The sequence below is a fragment of the Chrysochloris asiatica genome, unplaced genomic scaffold, assembly GCF_000296735.1.
Source record: "Chrysochloris asiatica unplaced genomic scaffold, ChrAsi1.0 scaffold00007, whole genome shotgun sequence".
Lineage (NCBI taxonomy): Eukaryota > Metazoa > Chordata > Mammalia > Afrosoricida > Chrysochloridae > Chrysochloris > Chrysochloris asiatica.
Genome location: NW_006408525.1, coordinates 1,722,488 through 1,734,353, shown reverse-complemented (window position 1 = coordinate 1,734,353; position 11,866 = coordinate 1,722,488). Strand labels below are relative to the sequence as shown.

The following is an 11,866-nucleotide window of genomic DNA, read 5'->3' as shown; positions in this document are numbered from 1 at the left end:
GCAGGGGGCGGCCGTCTCTGAGCCGCGCTAAACTGCACGGGCTGCGGCACATGTGTGCGGGACGCACGGCGGCTGGGGGCTCCTTCCAGCGGCGGGCTCTGTGGGTGCTGGCCTTCTGCACGTCACTCGGTTTGCTGCTGTCCTGGTCCTCGAACCGCCTGCTCTACTGGCTCAGCTTTCCGTCGCACACACGGGTGCACCGCGAGTGGAGCCGTCAGCTGCCCTTCCCCGCCGTCACCGTGTGCAACAACAACCCTCTGCGTTTCCCGCGCCTCTCCAAGGGGGACCTTTACTACGCCGGCCACTGGCTCGGGCTGCTGTTGCCCAACCGCACAGCGCGCCCGCTGGTCAGCGAGTTGCTACGGGGCGACGAGCCGCGCCGCCAGTGGTTCCGCAAGCTGGCTGACTTCCGCCTCTTCCTGCCGCCGCGCCACTTTGAGGGCATCAGCGCCGCCTTCATGGACCGCCTGGGCCACCAGCTGGAGGACATGCTACTCTCCTGCAAGTACCGCGGCGAGCTCTGCGGCCCGCACAATTTCTCCTCCGTGAGTTCCCTGCGCGCGAACCCGTTCTTTCTGAGGCGCCTCTTTTCCATCACTCTCCAGAGTCTAGAGGCCGGCCTTTATAGCCCCTCAGGGTTGGACACCGTGAGGGTCACCACTCCCTGAGACCAAGGCAGAGCTCACTCATGGGACCCAGGTTCTGGGAAGTTGGGCACAATTGTTGGAGGAGGAGCTTCACCTAAGACGGAGCTTCCTTTGCCCGGAGAGACCGCCTCTCTCCTTACAGTGTCCGCCCCCAATGCCTCAATTCTGCTCTTTATGTCCCACCCCCACCGCCGCCCTAGACCCCCTCGTCCCAGATCTCAGCTTCAGGTCCGGAGGAATCTAAGCACCTGCCTTGTGTCTGTGATGAAGGGTCGGGAATCAAGGGAGGCTTGTCTCAAGTACAGGCTTGTTGTCTTTGGGAAAACCAATAGGAAGCTTCAGAAACGGGCATTCAGGGGAATCACGCAGAGGCCCTGAGCAGCCTGAGGAGTTCAGAGCCCCAACATTTAGGCTCTAGTGGGCTTAAGGATGAAACTGCCCCTCACCAGAATGTTAATCAATACTGAAGCTGTAACCTGTACCAAGGGGGCAAAGAGCAGCCCCCTTTTGCAAGTTTTTAAAAGCACCTGAGCTGACCAGCAAGGAGTGTGATTGTGGGGACCTGGAGTTGCGCCTTGCAGGGAAGGAAGCAGCATAGCATAGCGGAGATGTTGATGTAAAGGCCTGGCCAGGAGAAACGGTGCTCCGGGTTTGTAAACCATTTGCTCGGCTTGTTCCCTCATGCTGTGGTTCTGGAGAATGCAGCTGTCTGACAGAAGGTATCTGCCTTGTGCAGTCTGCCTCGGAGGAGCTTTGGTTGCCAGGCCCCAGCATGGAGTGAGCTTGTGCAGCCATATGTGTGTAAATGCCCCATAGGTGGGTTTGGACTTTCCCACTGTATGGAAACGGTTGCTGCATGTGTTTATTGTAATGCTCTGATGGTGGTTTCACTAACCTGTACTCATCACTCTGACAACCTTGTGTCTGACAAAAAGTTTTTCTGATGATAAAGAGATGTCACGGTTCCAACAGGTGTTGGCATGAAAGCCATCAGGCCCGGTCTCTGATTGGCTAATTGAGTATACCTTTGTGTAAGGTGGTGATGGTGGCTGGCCCTCCTTGTTTGCTTTGAGTCTTTATGTAGAGTAGCCCAAAATTATTCCTAAAACATTCCCCTGTTTTTTGGGCTTTTCAGGTAGCCTTTAAATAATTTCTGGCTGCTCCCTGTGCCCTGGCAGGCAGAGATACTGTTAGCATAATGCTCTGAAGTGGTTTCTTTGAGAACCCAAACACAATTCTGAGTTCCATAAAAAGGAAGGAGAGTAAACAACTCTTTGTTGTTAATTACTAGCAGCCCCAAGAGTTAGATTCAAGTTCAGTGTTAATGTTCACATGTCAGCAGGCTGACTGCAACACTGTACAACACATCTCACCAAATAGGAACCTCAGCATCCCAAGGCTGCTTTACAAACTGTGTGGCATTGCTCTCTAATAACTACTATGCACTGTTGACACTCACCACCACCCCAAGTTACCACCTGCTGCTGCTGATTCCCTTCCAACTCGCTGTAACTCTATAGAACTGTTCCACTGAGCAGACGGATGAGTTCAAACTGCTAACCTTTCAGTTCGCAGCCGAATGCTTAACCTACCGCATCACCAAGACTCTATACAACCCTCTGTTAGAAATGTGTTTTATCCCCATTTTAAAGATGAGAACTATGAGGCTCCCAAAAGTTCTATAAATCCTAGAACTTGCATGTCCAAAGTCCAATGTTTTGTCCTACCAAATGCATTTTATAGAAGCCACATGTAACCCTTCCTTTCTCAGAGGATCCCTGGATAGGATAGGACCCTTGTTTTTTAACCCAAGTCCCATCCTTCCTAAGAGCACAGCTGGGAAAGTGAGAATGCAGCCACCCCCAAGTAGTTCAGGGTCTACCTCACCATCAGGAGTCCTGACCTCACCCTCCCAGGCAGGCAAGACCATCAGCTAAGGAGTGGAGAAGAGCAGTCTATCTGGAAAGTGGGTTTGTTACATCTCGGGAAATATTAAGGCAAGACCTAGTGACCTAATTTCCCACTGCTCACACCTACATGCCCGTCGGCACCCTTCCTGGCACCCTTCCTTCCTGTGTCTGAAGACTTTACAGACACACACCTATCCGTGCAAAGGAATTAACCTCTCCAGAGGTATGTCAAAGTGACTTCTAGTGGCTTCTTATCATGCTTCTGTCTTAGAAGTTTTTAACCCTTTACCATTGCGTGTTTTAGATTGTCCCGCCAGAATTAAAGGGTATATCCCCCTCTATCTATTATAGAAAGTGATTTCAGAAATAACCAGAAGCGATTTCAAGGGCACCCCAAATGTAGAACAGGCCCATCAAGAATATTTTCCTCTATGCACCTGTCTCAAAACGTTGGCATCTTTGAATAGTAGCTCTATCACATAGTGTTTAGGAGCATGGCTCTCAGTCAGGACTGACTGGACTGAACTGGGCTCCTGAATTCACCACCCTCCTACCTACTGTGTGCCCTTGGGCAAGTGCTTTCATCTCTGTTAGCTTTGTAATCATCTAATGGAGGTAGGTAACAAAGTACATACAGGAAATTAGTTACCATAAATGTCAAAGACATTATGTGTGTATATATTGTATGTGTGTATGTGTGTGTAGGAAGGGGAGCTGGACACCATATCAATATTGCCATCAAGCTGCATTATTTGACCTCCAGCTCTGTGTCCCACCCTCTTCCTATATCCCAACCGTGTTCTATAGCCAGAGAAACCTTTCTAAAGTAACACTCAGAGCAAATCATCTCCCCTTTAAAACCCATTCAGTGGTTCATCTTTGCCCTGAGGAGAAGTCCAAGCTCCCCAAACCTCCACATGGTTCTTGATTCTGTCTTGCCATGCCCTCTCTTGGACCACATACTCTAGACTTCCAGTTGAGTCCACTGATGTTTCCACTGCCTTGTGCCTGCCCCTGGGGACTCATCCTTTAAAATCCAGCTCTGGGTTTCTTCTGTTTTGAGACCTTACCTGACCAACTCCCCCTTCCAGAGAGCTGTGGGTTTCCGTCCTGTAGGCTAAAACGACAACCCCCGCTTCAGTCTTGCCCTCAATGCCTTGCTTTAAGCCCATATGCAGAGCATCTCTGATTTACCCATTCTCCAAACATGCCTTTGTTTTCTTGACTTTTCCGGCTTGACTTTAAATAATACCTCATGACCCTGGTACCCTAGTATGTGTCACTCTTCCCACATGTACCTGTCATCACACCTTGTAATCTATGTCTGTCTGCCCCTCCAAATGGAAGCAGGAATCATAGCTGATTCTCCCTGGGGTCTCCAGTACCTGATTGGTGTTCAGAAAAGGTCTGGGGAGTGAACACCATGACTGATCATCCTCTCCAAGACTCTTAGTTTAATCTCTCCTGGAAACAACCATGAAATGCATTTCCAGTAAGAACCAAGCATTTTCTGGACACATGTTCCTTTTGGGATGGTGGGGTGGGGAGTGAGGAGCAGGATGCCACACTCTCCCAATACCTGTGCTTCCCAAATCCTATGGAAGCAGTGCAACAGGTGTGGAACAGACTCCAGGGGAGACCTTTCCCCAAATTTCATTCGAGCTAGTTAATCCAGTGGTCTAGAAATGCACTCAGCAGAACAGGGGTTTGAGACAGCAGGACAGGAGTTAGCTGTTGAGGGCTGTCTATTGGCTCTTAATCTCCAGGCCCATTCATGGTGTGTCTGTCTGCAGCTCCTCTGTTTGCTTGTTGCAGCGGTGCCAGGGTTAATCACTCCGTGGTTAGCTGAAGTAGATCCCCTTCTGAATGTCCATGTTGTTTTCTTGATGTTAGGAGAGGACCTGGCCCTCCTGGGCTTTCCTGGGGGGAGGAAAGCCATCCCTACAATAACTGGAATGAAGACTGTGAGCCTAAATCACCTCAGCACTGGGACTTGGAAGAGTGTCCGAGGGGTTGGAGCAGGGGGCAGTTGAGGTCAATCCAGCATTCTTGCAAGAACAAGGAACAATGTTCCCATCTGGGAGGCAGCGTGGATCAAGGGAAAGTGTCAGGCCGATCTGGGCTCTGGCCCCGCCCACTCTTAGCTGCGTTTCTCGTGTGGGTACCAGGCATGCTCTCCCAGCCACCGGTAGGTAATCATTCACGCCTCAGAGCCGGGATGAAGATAACATATGTGAAGTGACTGGTCCACGCCTGGACAGCAGCAGGTGTTCCTTGTTTGGTTGTTATTGTTATAATGTGGAAAAAAGGGCTTGCCACAGTGTCTTTGCATCTGGCAGTAGCAGTTATTAATTAGTATCACTATAATTATAGCAGGGTCTTGTCACCACTTACCTGAGCTGGGATGTGCTCATCATTTTCTTGTTCGTTCGTTCAGCCAGCCAGTATCTACATTGCCAATGCTATGGGCACGTGTTGCTGGGGCATACAATTAAATAAGGCTTGTGAGCTTGCAGCGTTGCTGAGGAAAGGACTGTGTGAACAGATGCCAGGGGTGTGCAGAGGTGCTGTGTGGGCTCAGAAGAGGACCCAGATCAGGCTGGGAGACTCTGAGGTCTTCTTGGGGGAGGCAACATCTAAGATGAGTCTTGAAGACAAAGTAGGAGTTCCTAGGGACAGGGGGATGGAAAGAGGGCAGTGTGTGCAAACAGAAGACTATGGAGGCTTGCAGTGATGAGATCGAACACTGCTTTTAGACCTACCAGTTGTTTGAGGTGGTTGCACCTAGGGGCTGGGGGTGCCTCGCTGGGGGTGGAGTTGAACAGTGATGCTGTGATGATGCTCCGGTCGGCAACAGGGGACCAAACTAAAGTCTTCCTCTAGACTGTGAAGGGAAACTCCCCTCTCTGTCCCAACCCCCCAACTACTAGCCACATTTCTGATTCCATCTGGGACCATTCTTTCCTGCACCTTTCCCCATCCTTCACCTCCATTTGCAGAGTCAACCTTGAGACCAGATTTTGAACTCATCATATTGTCTAAAAGCCAAGGGAGCAGGATTTGCTTTTCATCACACGTTGTCCTATCAAGCAGGCTGCCGGCTGTGAGCCAGCAACAGAAAACACGAAATCACTTCAGCAACATATTGTTTAAAATCAGCAAATTCTGTTGAAATGCTGCGAGGCCAGACAGGCCAGGAGTTGTGAGATGGATGGTTTTGGGGAGGTAAGAAAGACATGTTTGCCTTTAGAGAAGGAGGACTAAATGAGCTAATACAGGTGAAGTGCTTAGAATAATTTTTGGCAGCAAGTAAGCACTCCATAAACGTACGCTACTTCCATTATGATTACTTGCAGTGAACACATCATTGAAGGTCAAAGGCAAATAATATCGATGGGCAGCCCGGGTTGGGCACATTGCATGCCCTTTCAGTTCTCACAGTAAGATGTACCACTGAGTCTCAGGGGCAGTACCTGAAGTATCGAGGGCTGCTATCACAGAAATAACAGACATTGGAGGCTAGAAGTGTGATTTCACGATACTGGCTTTGTTTGCTCTGAGGGACAAATCCTTGTCTCCATTTCTTGGTGTTCCTTGGAGACCTCTCTGTGCCATCTCTCTTTCTTCTCTTTCTACTTGCTTCTCTGTGCCAAATCTGCTCTTTGATTTCTCAAAGGGGATTGGTTTATAACACACTTTACAAAGATATGGTCTCAATAGCCTAACAAAGGAAACTTTTTTCCCAGATGGGATTACACTCAGCTATGGACTCCTGGTATGTGGTGTTAGAGGGTCCACACTGGACTGCTAAGCAGGAGGTCAGCGTTCAAACCCACCAGCTGCTCCTTGGAAACCGTACTCAGGGTAGCTATCATTCGGAACTGACTCGAGAACACTTAACAACAACAATAATATGAGGATTAGGAATCACCACACATACTAGGGGGTGGGGGGCGCAATTCAATTCACAAGAGACAGTTTGCAATCTGCCTGCAGTCACAGAGCTGGCAGGTAATAAAGCTGGGATTCGAATTCAAGTCTCCAGGACTCCAAAGTTGCCTGCTCTTTCTTTTCACAGCTGGCTGTTGGGAAGTACACTCCAGTCTCAGCCCAGTTCTAACCAGCTGTGTGATTTTGGCCTCAGTATGTGGCACTGTGAGTTAAGGTGCCAGACTGCAAAACCGTTTGAACTGCAAGGTCGATAGTTCAAGCTCACCAGCTGTTCCTCGGAAACCCTATACAGGGTCGCTATGGGTCGGAACCGACTCGACGGCACTTCACAACAACAACAATCCTCTTTGGCAAAATGAGACCAATGAGATTCAGCTGAAAAGTTCTGCCTAAGTGGGCAGTCAGGGGAAAAGTGGGCTTAAAATCCCACAGATGGCCTGAGCTTTTCAGTCAACCATTTCTTTTCTTTGTAGAGATAAAGCAGTGATTAAGAGGGAAATGTACAAGTTATTGAAGTGCTAGAGACACAATGGTGATTAAATAGACATTTATACAAGGAACATGAAAAGACCTTCACTGGTTATTTGACTTCCAGGAAATTAGTTTAGGGAATTAAATGTAAACTAAGCTCAGGCCTGCAGATATTCAAATTGGCCAACCTAGAGCTGGTTCTCATAGTGGCTGTTTTGGGCCCACAATGGCCAGTCCTAAAGGCATCTGTCAGATTTCTGCCCAATTGCTTCAATTCAGTCACTAGATTGGCTGGAGAAATAACTAGGCCATTCATTCACTCATTGATGCCAAGAAATCTGGAAGATAGCTACCTGACCAACCAACTGGAAAAGACCATATTCATACCCATTCAAAAGAAAGTTGAGCCAGCGAAATGCAGAAAATACCAAGCAATATCATTCATATCATACACAAGTAAAATTATGCTAAAAATAATTCAAAAATGGCCATAGCAGTACATCTACAGGGAACTGCTAGAAATTCAACCCAGATTCAAAAGAGAACATCGAACGAATAAAATTATTGCTGATGTTAGCCGGATCGTGACTGCAAGCAGAGAATACCAGAAAGATGTTTACCTGTGTTTTGTTGACTAGGCAAAGGCATCTGACTGTGCGGATCATGACAAATTATAGATAGCATTGTGAAGAAAGGGAATTTCAGAATGCTAAAAATTAGGAGTCCTGATGTGGGGCTATAGATTAATGCGCTGGACTACAGGATCAGTTTGAACCGCAAGGTTGGCTGTTCAGCCTCCTCAGAAACCCTACACAGGGTCACTATGAGTTGGAACTTACTCAACAACACTTAACAACAACAACAAATTGTGCTTATGTGGAGTCTGCTCATAGACCAAGAGGCAGTAGTTTATAAACAGAACAAGAGGACACTGTGTGGTTTAAATCAGGAAAGGTGTGCATCACTGTACTTATTCAATCGGTATGCTGAGCAAATAATCCAAGAAGCTGGATTAAATGAAGAAGAGTGAGGCATCAGGACTGAAGGAAGACTCATTAGCAACCTGTGATATGCAGATGACACAACTTACTTGCTGTTAAGTAAAAAGAACTTGAAGCATTTCCTGGTGAAAGTCAATGACTACTCCAGCCTTCAGTATGGAATAAAACTCAACATAAAGAAAACACAAATCCTCACAACGGAACCAATAAACAATATCATCATAAATGGAGAAAATGTTGAAGTTGTCGAGGATTTCATTTTCCTTGGATTTAATTTTGCTTGGAAGCAGCAGTCATGAAATCAAATGATATATTATTGCACTGACCAGGTCTGTTGCAAAAGTCCTCTTTAAAGTGTTAAAAAGCAAAGATGTCACCTTGAGGATGAAAGTATGCCTGACCTAAGCCCTGACATTTTCAATGGCCTCATATGCATATAAAAACTGGACAATGAATAAGGAAAACTGAAGAATTGATGAATTTGAATTATGGTATTGGGAAGAATAGTGAATATACCATGAACTGTCAAAAAATGAACCAATCTGTCTGGGAAGAGTTAGAGCTGGAATTTTCCTTCGAAGCCCGGGTGTGCTTTGGGCATGTTATCAAGAAGGACTAGCCTCTGGAAAAGGATCTAATGCTTGGTAAAGTAGAGGGAGACCAAAGAAGAGGAAGACCCTCAATGAGCTGGATTGACTGAGTGGCAGCAACAGTGGGCTCAAACACAGCAATGACTGTGAGGATGGGGCAGGACTAGGCAGTGTTGTTCTCTGTACGTAGGTTTTCTGTGAGTTGAAAACTATTCAATGACACCAAGCAACATGGGATTTGTTTGGATCAACTGTTTATAGATTCTGTCAGCCAACATGCATTGAGCATTTTCTGTATGCTGGCCTCTGGGGCCACAAAGATGACTCAGAAATTCTATCCATTGTCTTATAAATAGTCTTCAAAGATCAATTTGCTCTATCAGGGTGACTGGATCTAAAAGGTGTTTGCCCATCATATAGGAAGTGGGTCTGGAGATGCAAAAGTATTAAGTATTAAGTGCCCATAGGGCAGTGGACTCCTGGTGTGGCGTTGTAGATCAGCAGTTCAAACCAACCAGCTGCTCCTCAGAAACCCTATACGTGGTCAATATGAGTTGGAACCGATTTGACATCACCTAACAACAAGGAGCTCTGGTAGCGTAGTGATTACGAATCGGGCTGCGAACCGGAAGGTCAGCAGTTCGAAACTATCAACTGCTCCGCGGGAGAAAGATGAGGCGATCTGCTCCCGTAAAGATTTACAGCCTCGGAAACCCTATTCAGGGTCGCTATGGGTCGAAACCGACTCGACGGCACTTAACAACAACAACAACAACAACAACAACAACAACATTGTGATTGTAAAAACTTGGAACTCTTCCGTGGGGTTAAAACGAGCCATTTCAGAAACAGGAGAGGGTATCTCACCACCATCAAGGAACGAACAAGAGCCAGGAGTAGAGCGCATCCTTTGAACCCTGAGTCCCCTGCACATTGAACCTTCTTGACCCAGATACAGAAAGGAGCAGCAGTAGCAACAGCGGAACCAAAGAGCCAGAGCACGAGACAGACCTGTGGACTTCCCAGCTCAGAGGCAGCAGAGTCAGGATCCACCTAAACCTATGTTCTTTTCTATTATACCATTCTGCCAACACTCAGAGATGCCGGGCATTCTTCTAGAGATGATGGGCATTCACAGTCTTTCAAGCCTTGACTCAAAGTTTCTTTCACTATAAATCAGTGTAGACCCTAGAAGTCAGCTTGGGTTCCAAGGTATGGAACTTGGAGAAGAAAGTGCTATATTACAGTCTGAAGAGTATTAAATACTATGGTACTTAAGAGTACTAGATGAATCATGAACTTGCATCTACATGCTCCCCTAGCCAAACAGCAGGATTCAAATCCTCCTGTGGAGGAAAATCCACTCTAGAGTTATGAGAAATTATGCTATAATCTGAAATAGAGGACCATTTTCTTACTTTCAAGGACACTGGTAACTTGTCATCCTGACTAAGGAAACATTGGCAAACTGAGATCCAGCTCAGGCCTGTGCTAACGGATAGATTACTCACTTGTAATTGGGACATGAATTGTAGGGAAAACAAATAGAGACTGCTAACAGACTCAGGAAGTTTGTTCTCCTGAGCATGTCAAACATCTCCCCTGACACCATTGTTTATACTATTAATTTGCTTGGTAAATTGTTTCCTCCGATTCCACGCACATTTGTTGAGCCCCACTCTCTGCCAGGCCCTTTCACATTCATTATTTTATTTCATCCTGACAATTGACTAGAAGAAAGTATGATTTTCTCTGTTACAGGGAAGGACACTGAGGCGTCGGGTGATTCAGTTAACTTATCCAGGGTCATAGGATTGGTGCATAATTGAGACAGAAGCTCTGATCTTATGGTTTCAAACTTTGATCTTAGGATCCCTTTTCAATTACATCATAGTTGTTCGTAGGATCCCTTTTCCATTACATCATAGTTGTTCCCACAATGAACTTCTGGTGCAGTTTGGCCAGACAAACCTGGATGTTGTTGTTTGTTGTTAAGTGACATTGAGTTGGTTCCAACTCATAGCAACCCTGATAGGTTCAAACCGACCTTGCAGTCCAGCACATTGACCCACAGTGCCACACCAGGACTGTACCTGGATGTTGTTGTTGTTAAGTGCCGTTGAGTTGGTTCTGACTCATAGTGACCTGTATGGATAGGATATCATAATATGCATTATTAAGTGCCATTGAGTCAATTCCGATTTATTTCGGCCTTCTATAAGTTTCCGAGGAGCGGCAGATGGTTTTGAACTATCAATCTTGTGTTTAGCAGCTCAGTGCCTCTCCTACAGCATCTCACCAGCATGCCATAATATGCATTCTTATCTCATTTTATCCCTGCAACAATGAAGGGGACTTCTTGCACTCTGTTGCCTAGCTCCATGGAAGTGAAACCTAGAGAGGAGAATGACTTACCCAGGGCTACATGTCATGAAGCTAGAGGACCACCCAGAATTTTCATTCAGATCTCTTAAGTATGTACGGGGACAGTGATGGTTCATTGGAGGAGTCCTGCCTGGCCTTCCCTGTGGGAGATGTGAGTTCAATTCCTAGCCAGTGTTCCTCATGCACATCTGTTACCCATCTGTCAAAAGAAACATGTGTGTTGGTAATGCTTAACAGGTTTAAGCAGAGCTTCCAGACTAAGACACCTGGTGATCTGCTTCCAAAAATCAGCCAATTAAAACGCTATGGATCGCAACAGCCCAGTTCTCAAGTGATCATGGGGATGTTGCAGGACCAGACAGTGTTTCTTTCCATTGTGCAGGAACCCCATGGCTGCTGAGGACAGTTATTGAAGCTGCCTTCCCTGTGTCTATCTGGAGAGCCACCTTCCCCCGCAGGCAAGGTCTGGACAGCGTACTCCAGTTGGCAACAGATGAGTGAGGAACCCTCTAGACATATTCTTCTCAAACTTTTACTCTGATGTCATAGGTCTGGGGCAGGCCTGGGACTTGCATTTCTAGCAAGCATCCAGGTAATACAGATCTTGCCGGTCCCTGGACCACATTTGGATGAATGCTGAGCAGGAGTAATCAGGGTGGCTCTCCCTGAGTCTGTAAAAGCTGGAGAGAAGCAAGACAGAGTACCTGGGCAAGTAGGGCAGGGCCTCCCCCAGGAACCCATATACCCTCTGTATACAGGGTAGATAGGGACAGGTAACTTAGACATTGGCTACCTTAAATGAGAGGGGTGATAAAGGCATGAAGTGACTGACTTACAAGTTTTCAAGAGAGAGTTTAGTTTCAGAGTGTGTGGGGGAAGGTAGAGTCCCCACTGAATAGTTTTCACCTTGT

At 46.9% G+C, this 11,866-nt stretch overlaps 1 protein-coding gene across 1 annotated transcript in view; it reads left to right on the top strand.

The window, feature by feature from the left end:
- The first annotated feature begins 8 nt into the window (after positions 1-8).
- Positions 9-11,866, top strand: part of ASIC2 (acid-sensing (proton-gated) ion channel 2) — a 349,916-nt gene continuing 338,058 nt past the window's right edge. The window contains exon 1 of the mRNA XM_006832315.1: positions 9-545. Coding sequence (XP_006832378.1) covers positions 51-545 — 495 coding nt within the window. The 5' untranslated portion in view covers positions 9-50. The remainder of the gene's footprint in view (positions 546-11,866) is intronic.